The sequence below is a fragment of the Mustela putorius genome, unplaced genomic scaffold (assembly GCF_011764305.1).
Source record: "Mustela putorius furo isolate JIRA1106 unplaced genomic scaffold, ASM1176430v1.1 tig00537350_pilon_pilon_pilon, whole genome shotgun sequence".
NCBI lineage: Eukaryota > Metazoa > Chordata > Mammalia > Carnivora > Mustelidae > Mustela > Mustela putorius.
In genome coordinates, this window is record NW_025422471.1 from 22675865 (window position 1) to 22700456 (window position 24592).

A 24592-nucleotide genomic window follows, 5' to 3' on the forward strand; every position below is an offset into this window, starting at 1 on the left:
AATGTCTTCAAATTAGGAGAACTGGCTGTGCTACTATTAAGTGTGAGAGCTTTGACACAATCATTTAACATTCAATTATTCACTCAAAATGATGATGTATTATAGTATTTTCTCACCATCACTATTGTACTAGGCAGCAGGCACAGAAAGATACTCAGTCTAGTGGAAGACACAGACACTAAAATAAAGAATTACAATAGAGTATAAAAATCTATCAAGATAGAGAATGCCTAGGATACTCGGGTAAGCACCAGCCATAGAGGTTGCAGTACTGAGTCTGGGAAGAAAATTTCTAATGGGAATGATGAGTAACTAAATTCTTAAGGAATTTAAACTGGTGGCCCCACCAGTTTAGTGTCTGCCTTTGGCTCAGGTCATGATCTCAGGGATCTGGTATGAGCTTGTGTTGGGTTCTCTGCTCAGTGGGGAGTCTCTTTTCCCTCAGGTGGTCCCTGTCAACCCCTCTCCACCATGTGTGAGCCTCTCTCTCTCTCCCTCAAATAAATAAAACTTTCAGGGGAAAAATATAGAGAGAGAACAAGTAGAATTCTATCCAGGTATTAATAATGGTGAAGGGTGTCTCTGTGTAAAAAGAATAAAGGTATTTTAAGACCCTTAAGGTAAATGAAACGTTTGGCAAGAAGAGAACTCATTTAGCTGTTCAGATCAGGATTTACTTTACTGAGGTTGAAAACTGCAGAGGGATCTAAAGGAGGGGTATGATTTTGACAGATACATGGTATATGGGGAAAGAGAACCACCCAAAAGGTCTGCTGGAGGCAAGAATTAACCTGAGCCTTTTGCAGTTACGTTCAGTGTCTTAGAAGACAGAATAGTCCAGCATGGCTGGAGTTTAGGTAAAACAGATAAAGGCAATGTGAGATAAGACTAGAAAAGGAGGTTGTGGTCACTATTAGGAGGACTTAAAACATCAGGCTGAAATTATACTTAGTTTGAGAGGCACCAGGAAGCCATTGTGGGACTCTTAGCATTAAGTGGCATATTTAGACGTCAGCTCAGATAGAAGGACTCAGAAGACTCGTTTGTATCTAACAAAACCATCATAGTTTGTGCTTTGTTGTGATTACCTCTGATTTTTAAACACTCAAAAAGTATAAGATTAATATTCACAAATGTGGACCAAAGATTTAGAAAATTTAACACTGCAGCCAAATTTTAAACTCTTACTCAGCACGTTATGAGAGAACGTCTTTTCAATGACATGATTAAACTTTATACCCTTTCAAGGACTTGGTATATTGTACCTAAAACCATAAGCTAGGTTACTAGGGTTTTTTTTCTCCCAACTTTGAAATTTTAAAGATATATGTAAATTCTTGTCCATCAGTTTCCAAGTTCACCTTATGCCTTGTGATGCTAGAGTTGGAGCTTGTGAACCACGTCTAGCCTTTGCCAATAGAAAGGTCTGGGGGAGGGAGAAGAGATTTGCTTCTTCCTATGTGTATCACTGGACTTTCTTGTTTGCTGTTCCTATGAGCATCAGCAGACTCACTTCATCCCAGCATCTGCAGTTCCTTCCTGAAGCAGTTCACAGAATCCAGTTCGCAGTTTGTCAGCCTTAGCAGAACTAGCCTCACTTTCTGCCCACCCTCTCGGCAAGAGGAACCAACACTGGGCTGCTCTATTCCCAGTAATCTGAGTCTCTCCTTCCAGCTGAGACATACCAGCCCTGATTACCTATGCTGCCTTCCCCAGAATTCAGCTCCACACAGAGTCCACTCTCCACACTAAAACATTAATAACTGCCATCTCTTGCCTGTGTGCCACCAATCCCAGGGGTGGTGGCTGTTTTTACAAGTGTTAGCTCTGATATCTTAGTTGCCTTCTTAACCATCTGGTTAACAACTTTATGCCAAGTTAACAATTCTTTGTATTAAATTCTCCCCATCTATTTCAGCTGGTTTACTTTTCCGATCAAACTCCTATAGACATAGCTATGGAACAGAAATCTAATAAATAGAACAAGCAATGTTCAAAATGAAAAATTCTTAACTCAGATCATTAACCAAATCCTTTTCACTTGGAAGCCTAAACACTATACAGAAGTAAGAAACTTACACTATGGGTTATTCAAAAGAGAAAACTTTTAAAAATCTGCTGGTAATTATTTGAAGATAACTTGTCCTTTGTTGGACTATCTTTACCTTCACTGTACAGGTATATTCAAATATACGCAACACAAACATGTTATGCATGTTTTCTAAGTGCTGTTTAAATGGTTTCTAAAACTCAGTAGTTAACACTGCAGCTACCTTTTTTAAAAATGTTATTATGGTTTACTGTACCTAAGACATTAAGTCAGGATACTAAGTTCTTTTCCTATCTCGGCAAGTCTGAAAAATGTACAGCACTGGTCAGCTGGATCATGAGCTTAAAAACAATGACATCTCTGTTTTCAATTTCAGGGCTAGATGGAAAACAGTGCCTGCTTTTGAAACGGAAAAAAGTATGTGTCAGTTTAGGTGGCTATAGTGAGACTAATTTATAAATACAAATTTCTTGGCATCAATTACTTATTATGAAGTACATCACTTCCTTGGATACTGGGTTTTATATAAGAAACCTTAAGTGTTACTCCTGTCTACTGCTGGGTTAGCGGGTGAAGAAGAGAAAAATAAAACAAAACAAAACCTCCAATTCTCATGTGAAAAAGATGCCAAGATAAATCTGTATATATACTGACGTTGTAGTACCTTTAATACAAATTTTCTGGGCCCAGGAGTCACCTAAAGGTGACTAAGATTAACAAAATAACATGATCATATTTGGAAGTATTTATTCATGCATTTTTCTGGATTCAAAGTAAATCAATATTCTCAAGAAGTATGATCTGATAATTTTTTTTTAAAGATGAGAGAAATCTGGGGCACCCTGGTGGCTCAGTGGGTTGGGCATCTGACTCTTGATTTCAGCTCTGGTCATGACTTCAGGGTCATGAAATCAAGCCCAGTGTCAGGCTCCATACTCAGCAGGGAGTCTGCTTGAAATTCTCTCCTTTTGCCGGTCCCACCACTCTCCTGCATGTTCTCACTCTAAAAATAAATAAATCTTAAAAAAAAAAAAAAAAGCGGAGAGAGAAATCTAAAAGGCAAGGAAACCAAAGAAAAGATAGCTCAGGTAAGAGGTAAGTGATGGCACTATACAGTTCACAGTTGATATGTGATAGTATATAGTGATCCAACAGTGTAAAAACCACCCTGCACTAAGTGCCCCACAAAGTGGGCAGAGTGGAGACTGAAAACCAGCCCATCTTTTGCCAAGCTATGTATACTGCTGCATCTGCCCAGATGAAAACCCTCTTCTAATTTGTCCACTGGAACAGGGGCTGGGGATTGTGTATCTTTCTATCTCACACAATGATACTTACAGATTTGCTTGGTCCTGGGGAACAGGAAGGGTGGAAGAGCACATTTAAGATGCAGTGGGATGATAATTGGCAAAACGAGGTGCCTGGCTACGAAGGGGAGAAAAGAGCTGAGGCTGCCTTCTAGATCCTTGCTCATTTCTTTCAGCAAGTATAAAAAGTCAGCCAATGTGTTTGAAGTGCTTTTAGCTATGCAAAGACAAATCAGTGGGCCAACTCAGTAACTAACCCTGACTCGTTAATATGCTAGATTAAAAAATCTAGACAGAGGGGGCACCTGGCTGGCTCAGTGGGTTAAAGCCTCTGCCTTTGGCTTGGGTCATGATTCCAGGATCCTGGGATAGAGCCCCACATCAGGCTCTCTGCTCAGAAGGGAGCCTGCTTCCCTTCCTCTATCTCTGCCTGCCTCTCTGCCTACTTGTGATTTCTGTCAAATAAATAAATAACATCTTAAAAAAAAATCTAGATAGAGGTATGCTCATTCGGTGTGGACCTAGCACCTCTTTTGTGAAGTGGCAGCTGAGGATACTCTAGTGCTTGCCATGGCCGACAAAAAGCCCAAGGAAGGAGTCAAACTGAGAACAACGATCATATTAATTTGAAAGTGGCGGGGTGGGATGGTTCTGTGGTGCAGTTGAAGATTAAGAGGCACACATCACTTAGTAAACTAATGAAAGCCTACTGTGAACGACAGGGTTTGTCAATGAGGCAGATCAGATTCCAATTTGATGGGCAGCCAATTAATGAAACAGACACACCTACACAGGCGGAAATGGAGAATGAAGATACAATTGATGACAGGCGGAAATGGAGAATGAAGATACAATTGATGTGTTCCAGCAGCAGACAGGTGTCATCTACTAAAAAGGGAACCTGCTACTTTACTCCAGAACTCTGTTCCTCCAGACCAAGCAGACACTCTCAACTAGAAAGCCGCAATTTGGTTCCACCACATCCCGACTACTACAGTATAGTTTTCTCTATTCTTTCATTTTCCCCTTCCCCATTCCTTTATTGTACATAAAGTAACTGTGTATGTGCACAAGCATATTGCATTTTTTTTAACTAAATGGCCAGTGGTATGTTTTGATCGACAACAAATGGAGATGGGATGGGGGAAAATACTACTTCTGTGAAAATACCCCCTCTCTCCATTAGTGGCATTCTCAGTCAGCTCTTAACCTTTATATTCCAATAAGTTATTTTTTTTTTTAAGATTTTATTTATTTATTTGACAGAGAGAGATCACAAGTAGGCAGAGGGGCAGGCAGAGAGAGAGAGAGAGAGGAGGAAGCAGGCTCTCTGCTGAGCAGAGAGCCCGATGCGGGTCTCGATCCCAGGACCCTGGGATCATGACCTGAGCTGAAGGCCGAGGCTTTAACCCACTGAGCCACTCAGGCGCCCCTCCAATAAGTTATTTTGCTCTCACTGTTTAACAAAAAAACGAACAACATAAAAATCCTTGCATACCTTGTTCAATTGGAGAATTTTAATGTTTTTCATTTATCATTGTAAAACCAAGGACAATTTTATAACTTTTTTGTATGTAGTGTTACATGTACAGCAATCTGTCTTTAAGTAGAGATAAATTACTCTAAAAGAAATGAATCCTAGATACTTTTCCCTTCAAGTCAAGCATCTTGTTGTTTAAATAAACTTGTTTAAAAAATAATAATAATCTAGATAGAATCATCTAGTTTGAATCTCACTCTGTGGATGCCAAAACTGAGTCCCAGAGAGACTATAACTTTGGAGTTCAGTGTGTTCCATCCATGAGTGGTTTCAAGTTCTTCTGAACTTGGGGTTCTTAAACTTAAGTATCATAATCACCTGGGAAGGTTGTTTCAATGAAGACTGCAGAGCCCCTCCCCCTAGTTTCAGTAGATATCTGAGGTATGGACCAGGAATCTGTATTGGTAACAAGGTCCCAGATGATACTGAGGCTACCAGTCTGGGGGTTACTTTTTTTTTTTTAAAGATTTTGTTTATTTATTTGACAGAGAGAGAGATCACAAGTAGGCAGAAGAGGCAGGCAGAGAGAGAGGGAACCAGGTTTCCCGCCGACCAGAGAACCCGACATGGCACTCGATCCTAGGACACCGAGATCATGGCCCAAGCTGAAGGCAGAGGCTTAAACCACTGAGCCACCCAGGTGCCCCTGGGGGTTACATTTTTGAGTGCCAATATATTAGACATAGAGTCTGGTAACTCTGTCAAGGGGTGTGGGTCTTAGAACAACCTTTAGGCCAAAAATTCTGGGTAGGGAGGAATTGCTTAATGCTTATAGATGAGACAGAGGATTAGTGAAAAATCTTTATTAATTACCATTTACAGGGATGCCTGGCTGGCTCAGTTGGCTAAGTGTCTGTGGCTCAGGTGGTGATTCTAGGGTCAAGCCCCACATCAGACTTCCTGTTCAAGAGGGAGTCTGCTTCTCCCTCTCCCCCTCTCTCTGCTCATGCTCCCTCAAATACATAAATAAAATTTTAAAAATCAGATACCTGTATGAGGCATTAAAACTAGGAGACAGAGCAATATTACTTTCTGCCTTGAGACAAAGCTGGATCTGAACAATGAGTAAAGCTGTATGGTCGAAAGATCAAAGGCTTTCCATAAGTAATAAGGGATGCTTTTAAGAATACCAAATTGAGACGCCTGGGTGGCTCAGTTGGTTAAGCAGCTGCCTTCGGCTCATCATGATCCCAGCGTCCTGGGATCGAGTCCCACATCGGGCTCCTTGCTCGGCAGGGAGCCTGCTTCTCCCTCTGCCTGCCATTCTGTCTGCCTGTGCTCACTCTCTCTCCCTCTCTCTCTCTGACAAATAAATAAAATCTTTAAAAAAAAAAAAAAAATAAGAATACCAAATTTAAAAAGTTTTAAATTACCATTTATATAAATATAATTAAGACTAAAGTATATTTAATATAAAATATATAGTAACTCTATTATAATAAAATGCTAATATATAAATATTTAAGAAAATATCAAGGTATATTAAATATGTATCTTATAAATATTTTATAATACAAATATAAATATACATTCAGGGTACCAAGTTAACTTATTTTTTTTTTCTATCATGTTTTAGTATCTAGTTTAAAAGCACTGGAAATTAAGTTCTTTCTAAAGAATCCAGAATACAGGTCAAACTCCACAGGATGCGACAGTGTTCTAGTCCTGGACCACCTTTCCTCTCATTTCCTACAAATCCTTAAATGAGAGACATACCAACAGTTTACACCATGTGGTTTAATTAAAACAGCAAGCTTTGCAGTCAAACTGATATGTGTTTTAATCCCGGCCATGCTATACTGGCATCAACAATGGTGCCAGGTAGGAGCGAAGATTTTATAATTTATTCAATATTTTGACGAAAAGCACAAGCACATGCCTATTCACAGTACCATTCCGGATTTTATCTGTATCTGGGGTACTGTCTATTCCAATCTCCAGTGCAGACATATGTACCCACTTTCTATTGAATTGGTATTGATTCTTTCAATATAAGATAATTGATTTCCCTATTTTTCCATCTATCCTTAGGCAGTGTTGATCACTCCAGTTTGTGTGCCTCTACATCAACTTTTACATAATACATTTTTAAAAATTACCTTAAGTTATAATTTACATACAGCAGAATATTCCTGACATAAGTGTAAATTTTGATGAATTCTGACAAGTTTACATATCTATGTAAAAACCACTACAACCAAAATTTAGAGTGTATCCATCACCCAAAGGATTCTGTTACACCTGTTCCCTCTCAATCTCCATTGGCCAACCCGAGGCAAGGAGTGCTAAGCTTTGTCAATATAGATCAAAACCATCAACTCCAAAATTTCACATTAATGGATTCATATAGTTTACACTGTGTCTGTTGCCTTTTGTTCAGCATACTTTTTGTAAACTATTAATAAAAGTTTAATTTACATAAAAATTAATCCATTTAAAGTCAATTTTTGATGAGTTTTAATAGCTGTATACACCCAAGCAACAATCACTACAATCAAGACATAAAACATTTCTATCACCTCCAAAAAGATTCCTCATGCCATCCATCCCTTCACACATGAATATATGCTTTTGTACTTGGTTTCTTTGACTTAGCAAGATTTCAGATTTATCCATGTTGTTGTGACTATCAAAGGTAAATTCCTTTGCATAGCTGACTATTCTGTAACATGGAAATACCCCATTTTGCCTATCCATTCACCCGCTGATAGTTATTTAGGCTATTCCAGTTAGGCGCCACTGTGAAGAAAAGTGGCATGAGTATTCTTGTACCTGTCGTACGAGCAGATGTTTTTATTTCTCTCTTTTTGTTTTTTATTTTAAAGATTTTATTTATTTTATTTGACAGAGAGAGATCACAAGTAGGCAGAGAGGCAGGCAGAGACAGAGGGGGAAGCAGGCTCCCTGCTGAGCAGATAGCCCGATGCGGGACTCGATCCCAAGACACTGAGATCATGACCTGAGCCGAAGGCAGCGGCTTAATCCACTGAGCCACCCAGGCGCCCCTCATTTCTCTTTTATAACTAGGATTTGAATAGCTGAGTACTGAAGTATGTCTATATCTAACTCCTCAAGTAACAGCCAAACTGTTTACCAAAATGGGTTACACCACTACAAAATATGCTAGAATATTTGAGAATTATAGTTACTCTATAACCTCAACAGCCCTTGGGAATGCCACAGCTTTATTTTTTAAGATTTTATTTATTCATTTGACGAACAGAGAGACTAGATGGGGGGTGGGGAGAAGCAGATTCCTCACTAAGCAGAGAACCTGATGTGGGGCGGGATCCCAGGACCACAGGATCACACCCTGAGCCAAAGGCAGATGCCTTAGCAACTGAGCCACCCAGGCATCCTAGTTCCAGAATTTTAAATGATACTCACTCTAATGGGTGTGTGTCTTATTATGGTTTTAATCTGAATTTCCAAGATGACAATTTTAAGTTTCTCTGTATGTGCTCATTAGCCATTTCTTTAAGGTCTTTTAAGAATTTAGCCAATTTAAAAATTTTTTGGTTGTCATTGATCTTTATAATTTCTTTTTCAGACGTATTACAAGTATTTTCTCCCATTCCGTGAGCTTGCCTTCTTTTTCTTAACGATCTTTCAAAAGTAAGTGTTTAATTTTGGTGAAGTCCAATTTATCAACAAATTTTTTTAAGTTTATGGTTCATGGGAACGTCTGGGTAGCTCAGTTGGTTAGGCAGATGCCTTCGGCTCAGGTCATGCTCAGCCAGGAGCCTGCTTCTCTCTCTCCCCCTCTGCCTGCTGCTCCCCCTGCTTGTGCTCTCTCTCTCTGTATCAAATAAATAAATAAAATCTTCTAAAAAATTTACAAAAAATATAAAGTTTATGGCTTAACTTTTCTGCATCCTAAAAAGTCTTTACCTTTTCTTTCCCAAAATTGTCAAAACTTTCTACAATTTCTTACATTAAAATTTTTTTTTTTTTTTTAAAGAGAGAAGTAGGGGAGTGGTGGCAGGGAGAGGAAGAGAGGTAACGATCTTAAACAGGCTCTACATCTAGCACTGAGCCAAAACAGGGCTTGACCTCATGACCTTGAGATTATGACCTGAGTCAAAATAAAGAGTTGACACTTACTGAGCCACCCAGGCAGCCCTCTTAAACACATTTGAGAACATGAGAGTCTGTTTAGGTCTAAAATGGATTTGAAGTTAATTTTTCCATATGGTATAAAAACTCAGATCAATTTTTTTTAATGTGGGTATGCAGTTGTTCTGGTACCATTTCGTGGAAAGATTATTCCTTCCCCCACTTAACTGCTCTGTCACCTTCGTGAAAAACTTACTATATAACCATGTATCTGTTTCTGGATTTGACTAGTTTTCCAGAAGTTTTCAAGTCAGGTAATAAGCCCTCCAATTTTATCTTTTTCAAAATTGTTAAAGCCATACTCTGCCTTTCCATAAAAATTTGTAATTCGTTTGTCAGTTTCTGGGGGGAGAAACTTACTAGAATTTTAATTTGAATCTAGATCAACTGAAAACTGACATCTAAACATTACTGAGTCTTCCATACTATTAACATGATCTTCCCATTTCTTACGGTACACTTAGAGTCCCTCAGCAAAGCTTTGCAATTTTCAGAAGACAGAACTTTCATATATTTTGTAAAATACATTTCCTGAAGAGTTCATGTCCAGAGATGCTTATAATGGTATTTTAAAGTTTCTGTAATTTTCTTTTCTAAAGACTTTTATTTATTTGACAAAGATCACAAGTAAGCAGAGAGGCAGGCAGAGAGAGAGGATGAAGCAGGCTCCCTGCCGATCAGAGAGCCCAATGCGGGGCTCGATCCCAGGACCCTGGGATCCTGACCTGAGCAGAAGGTAGAGGCTTTAACCCACTGAGCCACCCAGGCACCTCTGTAATTTTCATTTCTAAAAGATTAGAAAATGCAATTGAATTTTTAACATTAACCTTGTAACTAAATTTACGTATTATTTCAACAGGTTTTTTGGCTAAAGGTTCCTTAGGAGAGGGACAGCTGGGTGGCTCCCCATGCTTGTGTTCTCTCTCTCTTTCCCTGTCAAACAGAGAAATGGAATTTTTTTTTTTTGAAGATTTTATTTATTTATTTGAGATAGAGCAAGAAAGGGAGCACAAACATGAGGTGGGGTGGTGGGCAGGGGTAGAGGGAGAGGGAGAAGCAGGCTCTCAGCTGAGCAGGGAGCTTGATGTGTGGCTTGATTCTGGGACCATAGGATTATGACCTGAGCCAAAAGTAGACGTTTAACTGACTGAGCCACACAAGCACTCCATAAATGGAATCTTAAAAAAAAAAAAAAACAAAAACCCTTAGTACATTTTATATACATGATTACATTATCTGTAAGTACAGATAGCTTTATTTTGTTCTTCTAATTTATATGCCTTTTACTTTTTCTGGCTATGAACTCCAGAAAAATACTGAATTAAAGTGGTGAGAGTAAACAATCTTGCCTTGTTCCCAATCACAGGTATAAGAATTTAGTCATTCACCATCATATATGATGTTAGGTAGGCTTTTCATACACACCCTATCAGGTCAAGGAAATCCCTTTTCTTTTTTTTTTTTTTTTTTTTTTAAGATTTTATTTATTTATTTGACAGAGAGAGTTCACAGTAGGCAGAGAGGCAGGCAGAGAGAGAGGAAAGCAGGCTCCCTGCTGAGCAGAGAGCCCGATGTGGGGCTCGATCCCAGGATCCTGAGATCATGACCTGAGCCGAAGGCAGAGGCCTAACCCACTGAGCCACGCAGGTGCCCCTAAGGAAATCCCTTTTCTTCCTAGTGTGCTGGGTTTTTACCATGAATGGATACTGAATTTTGTTAATTGCTTTTCTGCACCCATAGAAATATACTGGTTTTTTCCCTTTAGTCTAATATGGTAAATTATACTGGTTTATTTCTGAATGTTAAAACAACCTTGCATTTGAGATAAACCCTATTCATATATACTGTACTATTTTTATAGATTACTAGATCTTATTTTTTAAAAGATTTATTTATTTCAGAGAGAGTGAGGTAGGGAGGAGCAGAGCAAGGAGAAGCAAACTCCCTACTAAGCAGGGAGCCCTACGCAGGGCTCGATCCTCAGGACCCTGGGATCATGACCTAAACTGAAGGCACATGCTCAATGACTGAGTACCCAGATGTCCCTGTTAGACTCTATTTTTTAAGATCATGTTAAGAATTACTGCATCTATATTCATGAGGGTCATCTATCTCTAGTTCTCTTTTTTCTGTAACATCATTTGATTTTAGTATCAGGATAATGCTGGCCTAAAAAATTAGTTGGGAACAATTCCCTCCCTTGTTTTCTGAGTTTGTGCAGATTTTGCATTATTTCTACTTTACATGTTTCATAAATTCTCCAATGTGTTCTGGACTTGTCGATTTCTTTATAGGAATGTTCTGAATTATGAACTCAACTCTGTTAATACAGTGCTCCCTATATTCTTCTATTTCTCCTTGAAATTATTTTGATAACTTTCATTTTTTCTAAGAAATGTATCCATTTCATCTAAATCAGACCATGCATTGGTACCAATCTGTTCATATTTCTTTATTAACTTTAACATTTATAGAATCTGTAATTATATCTGTACTTTCAGTCCTAACAATGTGGGGCTTTAAAAAAAAAAAAATTCAGCTAGGTTTATAAAATATAGAGTTCTCCGCCCCCCTGCCCCAGACAACCAGGTTTTGGTTTCAGTGCTCTTTTCTTCAATCTATCATTTCTTTTTTTCAATGACCCCACTCTTAGTTTTTTGGGTTTAACTTGCTCTCTTTTTCTAGCTTCTTAGGGTGAAAGTTTGGATGACTGATTTTAGAACTTTCTTCTCTAATAACTATAAATTTCTCTATAAATACAGCTTAAGCTTCATCCCTTGGTATCTTGCCAAAGGTTCAGGATAAAATTTTACAGAGCTAAGGCTGTATCTCTGTAATTTCAACAAAAACATAGATTAAAAAAAAGAGAAGCTAAAAGAACACCATGCAAAGAACACCTGCCTCAAAAATGTAAAGCACACTTTACACATGAAAACTAAATCTCATAGATTATTATTTTTTTTATTTTTTATAAACATATATTTTTATCCCCAGGGGTACAGGTCTGTGAATCACCAGGTTTACACACTTCACAGCACTCACCAAAGCACACACCCTCCCCAATGTCCATAATCCCACCTCCTCCCACCAGCAACCATCAGTTTGTTTTGTGAAATTAAGAGTCACTTATAGTTTGCCTCCCTCCCAATCCCATCTTGTTTCATTTATTCTTCTCCTACCCACTTAAGCCCCCATGTTGCATCACCACTTCCTCATATCAGGGAGATCATATGATAGTTGTCTTTCTCCGCTTGACTTATTTCGCTAAGCATGATACGCTCTAGTTCCATCCATGTTGTCGCAAATGGCAAGATTTCATTTCTTTTGATGGCTGCATAGTATTCCATTGTGTATATATACCACATCTTCTTGATCCATTCATCTGTTGATGGACATCTAGGTTCTTCCCATAGTCTGGCTATTGTGGACATTGCTGCTATAAACATTCGGGTGCACGTGCCCCTTTGGATCACTATGTTTGTATGTTTAGGGTAAATACCCAAGGGTGCAATTGCTGGGTCATAGGGCAGTTCTATTTTCAACATTTTGAGGAACCTCCATGCTGTTTTCCAGAGTGGCTGCACCAGCTTGCATTCCCACCAACAGTGTAGGAGGGTTCCCCTTTCTCCGCATCCTCGCCAGCATCTGTCATTTCCTGACTTGTTTATTTTAGACTTGTGTGAGGTGATATCTCATTGTGGTTTTGATTTGTATTTCCCTGATGCCGAGTGATATGGAGCATTTTTTCATGTGTCTGTTGGCCATCTGGATGTCTTCTTTGCAGAAATGTCTGTTCATGTCCTCTGCCCATTTCTTGATTGGATTATTTGTTCTGTGGGTGTTGAGTTTGCTAAGTTCTTTATAGATTCTGGACACTAGTCCTTTATCTGATATGTCATTTGCAAATATCTTCTCCTATTCTGTCAGTTGTCTTTTGATTTTGTTAACTGTTTCCTTTGCTGTGCAAAACTTTTTGATCTTGATGAAATCCCAATAGTTCAGTTTTGCCCTTGCTTCCCTTGCCATTGGTGTTGTTCCTAGGAAGATGTTGCTGCGGCTGAGGTCGAAGAGGTTGCTGCCTGTATTCTCCTCAAGGATTTTGATGGATTCCTTTCGCACATTGAGGTCCTTCATCCATTTTGAGTCTATTTTTGTGTGTGGTATAAGGAAATGGTCCAATTTCATTTTTCTGCATGTGGCTGTCCAGTTTTCCCAGCACCATTTATTGAAGAGGCTGTCTTTTTTCCATTGGACATTCTTTCCTGCTTTGTCGAAGATTAGTTGACTGTAGAGTTGAGGGTCTATTTCTGGGCTCTCTATTCTGTTCCATTGATCTATGTGTCTGTTTCTGTGCCAGTACCATGCTGTCTTGATGATGACAGCTTTGTAATAGAGCTTGAAGTCCGGAATTGTGATGCCACCAACGTTGGCTTTCTTTTTCAATATCCCTTTGGCTACTCGAGGTCTATTCTGGTTCCATATAAATTTTAGCATTATTTGTTCCATTTCTTTGAAAAAGATGGATGGTACTTTGATAGGAATTGCATTAAATGTGTAGATTGCTTTAGGTAGCACAGACATTTTCACAATATTTATTCTTCCAATCCAGGAGCATGGAACATTTTTCCATTTCTTTGTGTCTTCCTCAATTTCTTTCATGAGTACTTTATAGTTTTCTGAGTATAGATTCTGTGCCTCTTTGGTTAGGTTTATTCCTAGGTATCTTATGGTTTTGGGTGCAATTGTAAATGGGATTGACTCCTTAATTTCTCTTTCTTCTGTCTTGTTGTTGGTGTAGAGAAATGCAACTGATTTCTGTGCATTGATTTTATATCCTGACACTTTACTGAATTCCTGTACAAGTTCTAGCAGTTTTGGAGTGGAGTCTTTTGGGTTTTCCACATATAGTAGTATCATATCATCTGTGAAGAGTGATAATTTGACTTCTTTGCCGATTTGGATGCCTTTAATTTCCTTTTGTTGTCTGATTGCTGAGGCTAGGACCTCTAGTACTATGTTGAATAGCAGTGGTGATAATGGACATCCCTGCCATGTTCCTGACCTTAGCGGAAAAGCTTTCAGTTTTTCTCCATTGAGAATGATATTTGCGGTGGGTTTTTCATAGATGGCTTGGATGATATTGATGTATGTGCCCTCTATCCCTACACTGTGAAGAGTTTTGATCAGGAAGGGATGCTGTACTTTGTCAAATGCTTTTTCAGCATCTATTGAGAATATCATATGGTTCTTATTCTTTCTTTTATTGATGTGTTGTATCACATTGACTGATTTGCGGATGTTGAACCAACTTGGCAGCCCCGGAATAAATCCCACTTGGTCGTGGTGAATAATCCTTTTAATGTACTGTTGAATCCTATTGGCTAGTATTTTGTTGAGTATTTTCGCATCTGTGTTCATCAAGGATATTGGTCTATAGCTCTCTTTTTTGATGGGATCCTTGTCTGGTTTTGGGATCAAGGTGATGCTGGCCTCATAAAATGAGTTTGGAAGTTTTCCTTCCATTTCTATTTTTTGGAACAGTTTCAGGAGAATCGGAATTAGTTCTTCTTTAAATGTTTGGTAGAATTCCCCCGGGAAGCCGTCTGGCCCTGGGCTTTTGTTTGTTTGGAGATTTTTAATGACTGTTTCAATCTCCTTACTGGTTATGGGTCTGTTCAGGCTTTCTATTTCTTCCTGGTTCAGTTGTGGTAGTTTATATGTTTCTAGGAATGCATCCATTTCTTCCAGATTGTCAAATTTGTTGGCGTAGAGTTGCTCATAGTATGTTCTTATAATAGTTTGTATTTCTTTGGTGTTAGTTGTGATCTCTCCTCTTTCATTCATGATTTTATTTATTTGGGTCCTTTCTCTTTTCTTTTTGATATGTCGGGCTGGGGTTTATCAATTTTATTAATTCTTTCAAAGAACCAGCTCCTAGTTTCGTTGATTTGCTCTATTGTTTTTTTGGTTTCTATTTCATTGATTTCTGCTCTGATCTTTATGATTTCTCTTCTCCTGCTGGGCTTAGGGTTTCTTTCTTGTTCTTTCTCCAGCTCCTTTAGGTGCTGGGCTTAGGGTTTCTTTCTTGTTCTTTCTCCAGCTCCTTTAGGTATAGGGTTAGGTTGTACCTGAGACCTTTCTTGTTTCTTGAGAAAGGCTTGTACCGCTATATATTTTCTCTCAGGACTGCCTTTGTTGTGTCCCACAGATTTTGAACCGTTGTATTTTCATTGTCATTTGTTTCCATGATTTTTTTCAATTCTTCTTTAATTTCCCGGTTGACCCATTCATTCTTTAGAAGGATGCTGTTTAGTCTCCATGTATTTCGGTTCTTTTCAAACTTCCTTTTGTGGTTGAGTTCTAGCTTTAGAGCATTGTGGTCTGAAAATATGCAGGGAATGATCCCAATTTTTTGATACCGGTTGAGTCCTGATTTAGGACCGAGGATGTGATCTATTCTGGAGAATGTTCCATGTGCACTAGAGAAGAATGTGTATTCTGTTGCTTTGGGATGAAATGTTCTGAATATATCTGTGATGTCCATCTGGTCCAGTGTGTCGTTTAAGGCCTTTATTTCCTTGCTGATCTTTTACTTGGATGATCTGTCCATTTCAGTGAGGGGAGTGTTAAAGTCCCCTACTATTATTGTATAATTGTTGATGTGTTTCTTTGATTTTGTTATTAATTGGTTTATATAGTTGGCTGCTCCCACGTTGGGGGCATAGATATTTAAAATTGTTAAATCTTCTTGTTGGACAGACCCTTTGAGTATGATATAGTGTCCTTCCTCATCTCTTATTATAGTCTTTGGCTTAAAATCTAATTGATCTGATATAAGGATTGCCACTCCTGCTTTCTTCTGATGTCCATTAGCATGGTAAATTCTTTTCCACCCCCTCACGAGGGGAGAATTCAAGAGATAAGTGACACCATAAGACGAAACAACATTAGAATAATTGGGATTCCAGAAGAAGAAGAAAGAGAGAGGGGAGCAGAAGGTATGCTGGAGAGAATTATTGGGGAGAATTTCCCCAATATGGCAAAGGGAACGAGCATCAAAATTCAGGAGGTTCAGAGAACGTCCCTCAAAATCAATAAGAATAGGCCCATACCCCGTCACCTAATAGTAAAATTTACAAGTCTCAGTGACAAAGAGAAAATCCTGAAAGCAGCCCGGGAAAAGAAGTCTGTAACATACAATGGTAAAAATATTAGATTGGCAGCTGACTTATCCACAGAGACCTGGCAGGCCAGAAAGAGCTGGCATGATATTTTCAGAGCACTAAACAAGAAAAACATGCAGCCAAGAATACTATATCCAGCTAGGCTATCATTGAAAATAGAAGGAGAGATTAAAAGCTTCCAGGACAAACAAAAACTGAAAGAATTTGCAAACACCAAATCAGCTCTGCAGGAAATATTGAAAGGGGTCCTCTAAGTAAAGAGAGAGCCTACAAGTGGTAGATCAGAAAGGAACAGAGACCATATACAGTAACAGTCACCCTACAGGCAATACAATGGCACTAAATTCATATCTCTCAATAGTTACCCTGAATGTTAATGGGCTAAATGCCCCTGTCAAAAGACACAGGGTATCAGAATGGATAAAAAAACAAAACCCATCTATATGTTGCCTACAAGAAACTCATTTTAAGCCCGAAGACACCTCCAGATCATAGATTATTTTTTTAAAAAGATTTTATTTATTTGACAGAGAGAGACACCAAGAGAGGGAACACAAGCATTATTTGACAGAGACACCAAGAGAGGGAACACAAGCAGGGATAGTGGGAGAAGGAAAAGCACGCCTCGCAAGTGTAGGGAGCCTGATGTGGGGCTTGATCCCAGGACTGACCTGGTCTGAAGAAAGACGCTTAACAATTGAGCCATCCAGGTGCCTCTTAAGTATCTAATGGGTTGCCCTCCTAGCTAAGTAGGTTTAGCAGCCCAGTCTTGGTTTTGGCTCATGATCTCAGAGTCCTGGGATGGAGCCTTGCGTCAGGCTCCACCCTTAGCACAGGGTATGCTTAAGATTCTGTCTCCCTCTTCCTTTGCCCACTTTAAAATAAATAAAACTTATAAAAACATTTTTGGAAGCTCTGACATTAAATTCTTATAACTTTTTTTTTCTTTAAGATTTTTTTCTTTAAGATTTTATTTATTTATTTGACACAGAGAACACAAGAAGGGGGAGTGTCAAGCAGAGGAAGAGAGAGAAGAGGCTTTCTGCTGGGTAGGGAGCCCAATGTGGGGCTCAATCCCAGGACCCGGGGATCATGGCCTGAGCCAAAGTCAGATGTTTAACTGACTGAGCCACCTAGGCATCCCTTTATTGTAACTTTCAAAATAAGGCCTTCCCAGAAGAAATGTTCCCAAAACTTCTGGTAAAGAAATATAAGGCCACACAGTCCCCAAAACATTGTATGGGAGGAACAGAGAAGAAAAGTACAGGATAAAGGGGGAAGATGGGGATTTCTCAATACATCCACAACTTCACTTTCTAGGCTCTTCTCATTCCTGGTTACTCAACAGAATCACCATTGAGATACTCTAAAATGAGGGGCGCAGGTTCTATATAATTTGAATCGACCAAAATAGAATCTTTGGGGACAAAGGATCAGCTATCTGCATTTTTAAAAAGCTCCTCTATGGCCAGCCAGTCTGAGAACTATGAAACAGGCAGGGAATCATGTAGGTCTAAAAAAAAAAAAAGATACCTTGATCTGTTGTCTCCGTAGCATGGCAAGCTCTCTCATGTCTCGGAATGGCTGTAGTAAATACTGATATAATTCAGTTGTGGCTTCTGCAAGGCTGCTATAGGCTTCATCCTCCATCTGATACAAGTCCAGAAGCTCCACCATGCTTTCTGTATTCTTGTGCTTATCCAAGAGCTGTGGAACGAGAAGGTTTTATTATAAAGAATCTGATTATAATAGCCTATAAATACTTCTTTTTAACTCCCTCCTTTATTTTGGGATGTTGGAATACTGAAACACAGAAGAAATGAAAAGCACTGAATGTTTTTCATCACTCGTCTCCATGTGGAGACATCTTACTACTCTAGACTGCCTGAATCATCCTTTTCAAACTGCTCTCATCAGATATGATACTCTGTTCAAATATCCTGTTCTGTGTATTTTCTGGGTCTCCATACTATCTACCCGCCTAGACTTAAGTCTTTAAAAATCTATTTCCACATATCCTACAGCCTTTTCTGTATTTATAAAAAAAATTTTTCATTGCTAATATACAAAGTAGTTATCAACTCTTACCAGTATTATTCTACTAATTTTCCCAAATCTTCTTGCCACTCCACTCCTCCTCCCAGTTTGGAACTGTCCTACATTAACTTTCAACTCATGCCTATGACATCCCTCATATCTAGGTTAATAAAAACCTCAACTGTACTAAAGAGTTTTACATTGACTATAACAGATTTTTGTAACTCTTACTTGTACTCCTTGGTACTCTGTGTGTGTGTGTGCACACACATGTGCATACATGCGTGTACTTGTTTTCATTCATTCCTCATCAAATATGGACATCTAACATGTGTCAGGCACTGGGCCAAGAGCTGGGCATACAAAAACATGGTATCTCTCTTCATGAAGCTTACAGTATAGTAAATAAACAGAAACTAAGTTTTTAAAAATTACAAACTGTGATGATATGAAAATTATTTTTTAAAGCTTTAAAAAAGTGAAGAATAAAAAAATACAGTGAAACAAGCAGATGTTGACACTGTGTGACCTAATTTATAAAAAGAGAGAGTAGGCAATCTTTTTCCAAGGATCCAAGGAAGCTTACACTAAAATTTAGGGGCACCTTGGTGGCTCAGTGGGTGGTTAAAGCCTCTGCCTTTGGCTCAGGGCATGATCTCAAGGTCCTGGGATTGAATCCCACATGGGCTCTCTGCTCTCCCTTCTTTCTCTGCCTGCCTCTGTGCCTACTTGTTATCTCTGTCTGTCAAATAAATAAATAAAATCTTAAAAAAAAAAAAAAAAAGGTAGAGAGAGTAGGCAATCCTTTTCCAAGGATCCAAGGAAGCTTACACTAAAATTTAAAGAAACATGTAGACAAGACAGTTTATGTATTTATTCTTGGTGCCCATTTACCTGCTGATAGTCTCATCTCAAAGGCACAAAATTCTGCTTTTCATTCCATATCTAAAATTTTCACTACTACCTTCCTCCCCAACTTTTTGCTTTAGTTACCATATCCGAATACACATCTTATATTCAATTTAGAATCCAAATTCACTTCCTGCCCAGATTCTTAGCACTAAATGTAGTAGCACATACGCATTGGTCTTTTGCCTACTATATTATTAACAATCATGATGGATCAGATAATCTACCTTAAGCTCTTTTTATGACAAGGAAGTACTATATAAATACTAGTTATTTTAAGGCTACTGTAATTCCAACTTCCACTGCTACCATGGAGAACTTCCACTATCCAGTATCAGCTGAATAGTTCTTCTTAGATCATTTCTCCCACTGATGGAACTATAAATCCTGGGCAAAATATTACAACACTACTACCCGAAGACACTGTAAAGTGACCACAAGTAACTAAAATACTTAGAAGACAGGAAGACCCTAAGTAACTTTTTATTTACAGCACTTGGCCTGCAGGGAGGCCCCAGTGGCTGCCAGAGGAGAGAAGTTTGGCTAAACAGAGAACTACAGTCTTGATGTTTGAAGAATCAGAGGACAGAGTTAAGACAACCACAGCATATAGAAAAGGGGAGAAGTGCAGAAAAGGAGAAAGCCAAAGGAGGAAATCTCAGACTGGTATATACATTCTACTCTCCTCAAGGGGCACCTAGGAGGCTCAGTTGGTTAAGCGTCTGCCTTTGGCTCAGGGCATGATCCCAGGGTCCTGAGATAGAGCCCCACATCAGGTTCCCTGCTCAGCAGGGAGATTGCTTCTCCCTCTCTCCCTCTGCCTGCTGCTCCACCTACTTGTGCTGTCAAAAAGAAAAAAAAAAAAATCTTAAAAAAAAAAAATCAACAATCTCTGGAGGAACATAACACAGACAGGCTCTGTTAGGTACCACTTATAGTGTCCAGAATATAATCCAAATTTCACAGACCTGTAAAGAAATAGGAAAGCAAAACAATGCTCAAAAGGGAATCAAATGTAGGCAACTTTAAGATGAAATACTTTTGATGTAGCACAGATTTTAATTTTTTCAAGATTTTATTTATTTGAGAAAGAGAGAGTGTGCACACAAGCAGGGGTAGGAACAGAGGGAGAGAGAGAATCAGGCTGTCCTCTGAGCAGGGAGCCCAATGCAGGGCTCAATCCCAGAACCCTGAAATCATAACCTGAGCTGAAGGCAGACGCTCAACTGGCTAAACCACCCAGGTGCCTCTCAATTTAGCACAGATTTTAAAGCAATTATTTTAAATGCTAATGGACACAATTTGCTCATGAAGAATAAACAAAATCTCAAATAATAAATAGCATTTTAAAGATTTTATTTATTTATTTGAAAGCGAGCAAATGAGTGAGCATAGGGGAGGTGGGCGTGGGTACTAAAGGGACAAGCCAAATCCCCACTGAATGAGGGCAGTGGGTGGGGGGGATGTGGGGGTGCCTTGATCCCAGGGCTCCAAGATAACCTGAGCCAAAGTGAGATGATTAACCGAGAGAACCACCCAGGCACCCCTAAAGGACATTCTAGAACAAAAAATATAGTGTCTACAATAGTCCGGGGCACAGACACAGTAAGAGGTTAAAAGATTAAAAAGCAATCATCTATGATTAGCACTTCCTATTCCCCTAATTCCTTACTGTTGCATCAGTAGAGCTCTTATGAAACTGAAAAAAACTTCATTTTTAAAAAGATTTTAAGTAGTAACTAGGGAAACCCAAAACACCACAGGAGACAAAACCGAAGACACCAGAGTAAATCTTAGCCTCTGACACCTACAGCAACTGCCTAGAATAACACAGTTGAGCCTTTCTAGGTGGATAAACAAAATCTCACTCTAAAGGCATATTTATCTCAGCTCCTTTTGCCTAGTACCATCATGTCCAGCTTGCAAAAAAAAAAAAAAAAAAAAACAGGGCATATTAAAAGCGTAGTCTGAAGAGACAGAGCAAGCATGAGAACCATACTCAGGTATAGCAAGGATACGGAATTATCAGACTAGGAATTTAAACTATGATTAAAATGCTAAGTAATCATGGAGTGCCTTGGTGCTTCAGTAGGTTGAGCAGCCAACTTGGGTTTTGGCTCAGGTCGCGGTCTCATGGGTCGCAGTATAAAGCTCCTTGCTCAATGGGGGAGTCAGCTTGAAGGTTCTCACCCTCTGCCCTTTTCCCACTCCTGCGTGTGCCCTCTCTGTCACACACTCTCTCTCAAATACACAAACAAATCTTTTTAAAAATATGCTAAGGAGGGTGCCTGGGTGGCTCCATTGGTTAAGTTGCTGCCTTCGGCTCTGGTCATGATCTTGGGAGTCCCGGGATGGAGTCCCGCACTGGGCTCCCTGCTCAGCAGGGAGTCTGCTTCTCCCTCAGACCCTCTCCCTTCTCGTGCTCTCTCACTCTGAAGTAAATAAAATAAATAAATCTTTAAAAAATATATGCTAAGGAATCTAATGGAAAAAGCAGACAACATCCAAGAACTTATGTATATAACATAAACAGAGGGTTGGAAATACTAGGAATCAAAAGGAAATGCTATAAATCAAAATCGCTAAAATGCAAAAATGCCATCAATGGGCTTATTTTTAGACTGGACGCAACAACAACAACAAAACAAACTAACAAATGAGCTTGAAGAAATGTCAGTAGAAACTTCCAAAACTGAAATGCAAAAACAAAAACAAAAAAATTTCAAAGAACAAAATATCCAAGAAGCAAGGGACAATTACTTATAAAAGAGTAAGGAAAAATTCTATCAGAATTCTCTTCAGAAACTATGCAAACAAGAGAAGTAGAGCGAAATAATTAAGAGTTGGCTGGCTGGCTGGCTGAATCAGAAGAGCATACCACTCTTGATCTTGGAGTTGTGAGTTCAAGTCCCACACTGTGTAGAGATTAGTTAAAGAAAAGAAAGAAAGAAAGAAAGAAAGAAAGGAAGAAAGAAAAAGTAAGCCTTAAAAAAAGTTAAAAATCCATATACTTAGAATTCTGTATTCAGTGAAATTACCTTCAAAACTGAATGAGAAATAAGAGATCCTCAAGCAAATATAAACTGAGGAAACCTGTCTTGCAAGAAATACTAAAAGATTATTTGTCAGAAAGGAGGAAATTTATATAGGTCCGAAACTTGGATCTAGATAAAGAAAGGAAGAATATTAGACAAGAAATTAATAAAAGTTAAATAACATCTTTCCCTATTATTCTTTTAAAAAAAAAAGATTGATTGATTGATTGATTTGACAGACAGAGATCACAAGTAGGCAGAGAGAGACTGGGGAAGCAGGCTCCCCGCTGAGCAGAGAGCTTGATCCCAAGACCCTGAGATCATGACCTGAGCTGAAGGCAGAGGCTTAACCCATTGAGCCAACCAGGCACACCTCCCTATTACTATTCTTAACAGATCTAACATAATAGTTTCCTCAAAATAGGTGCCACAATATATCCAGTGATTACACCTTGCAGATTAATAAAATAATTAACAGGTCAAAAGGGACAGGACTAAAGAACTGGAAATACCTTGTTATAAGGTACTTGTACTATATGTAAAGTACAACAATATTTGAAAGAAAGCTTGGTTAGTATTGCAAACGTTATTATTGCAAACTTCAATGTAACCACTAAAGAAAGTTTTAAAAAGTATCACAGACATGCTAATTGAGGATATACTGAGAAAAAAAAAAAAAACTAACAGAATATAATACCAGAAGTCCAAAAGAGTGGAAAACAAAAAAAGACAAAAAATGGACAATAAACAGAATACAGTAACAGATATGGTAGATGTTACTCCAACTGTTTCAATCATCACTTTAAACATCAATGGCTGAAACACACCTATTAAGAGAGACTGTCAGGGTGAATGTAAAACCAAGATCCAACTATACATTGTCTCAAAGAAACTCACTTTAAATACAGACACAGATAGGTTAAAGTGGTAAAAACATACCATGTAACACTAATGGAAAGAAAGCTATAGTAGCTATACTACTTTCAAATAAAGCAGATTTCAAAACAAGGACAATTATTAGAGAAAATTATAAAAATAGTTAATTCTCCAAGACATGATAATCCTTAATGTGTATATGCCCAAAAGCGTAACACTAAAATACCCAAGTTTAAAAAAAGATACAACTACAAGGAGAAAAGTATTAGTCCACTAGGACAGTTGGAGACATCAAGATCCCTTATCAGTAATGGACAGATCCAACAGGCAGAAAATCAGTAAGGACAGTTGAACTCAACAGCACCATCAACTGGACATATTTGATACCTATCGACTATTTCATCCAATTGCAGCAAAATACATAGTCTTTTTGAGCCAACATGGAACATTCACCAAGACAGATCATGTTCTGGACCCAAAACACATCATAATAAATTTAAAAGAACAGAAATCACCCAAAGTATGATCTTAGACTACAATGAAATTAAACTAAAATTCAGTAACGGAAATATTGCTGGAAACCCCCAAATCCTTGGGAGATTAAACAACACAATTTTAAGTACTGCATGGGTCAAAGAAAAAAGAAAAAAATTTAAATATTTTCAACTAAGTGAAAACACAACTTGGCAAAATTTTTTTGGGTCACAGTAAAAGTGCTTAGAGGAGAATCTGGAGCACTGAATGCATATATTACAAAAGTGTAAAATCAGTAATCTAAACCTTTACCTTAGAAAAGAGCAAATTAAATTCAAAGACTACAGGAAAAAAAAAGAGAATTTAGAGTATAAATCAATGAAACTGAAAAAGAGAATTAAAAAAATCAATGAAACAAAAACTCTGGTTCTTTGAAAACATCAATAAAATTAATAAACGTCTATCAAGGTTAACAAAGAAAAAGAGAAGACACAAATTACTAGTATCAGAAATGAAAAGGGACATCATTACTGATCCCACAGACATTAAGAAGAATATTAAGAACAACTCTATGCCCACAAATTCAAAAAACTAGGTGAAATGGGTGAATTCCTCAAAAGACACACTCTAATAAAACACAAGAACAGATTATCTGAAAAGGCCTTTATTCAAGAAATTGAATTCATAATTAATAACCTTGCAAAATAGAAAACACAAAGCCCAGATGGGCTCACTGGTGAAGTCTACCAGCAATTTACGGAAGAAATCTCTCCGATTTTCTACAATCTCTCAAGAAAACAAAACAGAGGGAATACTTCCTTACTCTAAAGAGGTCAGCATGTGCCTAATACCAGAAATAATGACATTACAGAAAAACTACAGACCAACATCTCTCATGAATGTGGATGCAAAAATCCTCAACAAAATATTAGGAAGTACATCCAAAACTGTATAAAAATAACTACTGTATTAACACCAAATGTGACTTATTCAAGATATGCAAGACTGATTCAATGTTTAAAAAAAAATCGACATAATCTATCACATCCCAGTCTAAAGAAAAA

General features: G+C 38.3%; 1 protein-coding gene and 1 pseudogene across 1 annotated transcript in view; one reads left to right on the plus strand and one right to left on the minus strand.

Moving 5' to 3' along the window:
• Positions 1-24592, minus strand: part of JMY (junction mediating and regulatory protein, p53 cofactor) — a 111293-nt gene that overhangs the window by 55090 nt on the left and 31611 nt on the right. Inside the window, exon 2 of the mRNA XM_004766816.3 lies at positions 17731-17904. Coding sequence (XP_004766873.1) covers positions 17731-17904 — 174 coding nt within the window. The remainder of the gene's footprint in view (positions 1-17730; positions 17905-24592) is intronic.
• On the plus strand, positions 3928-4249 carry LOC123390408 (annotated as a pseudogene).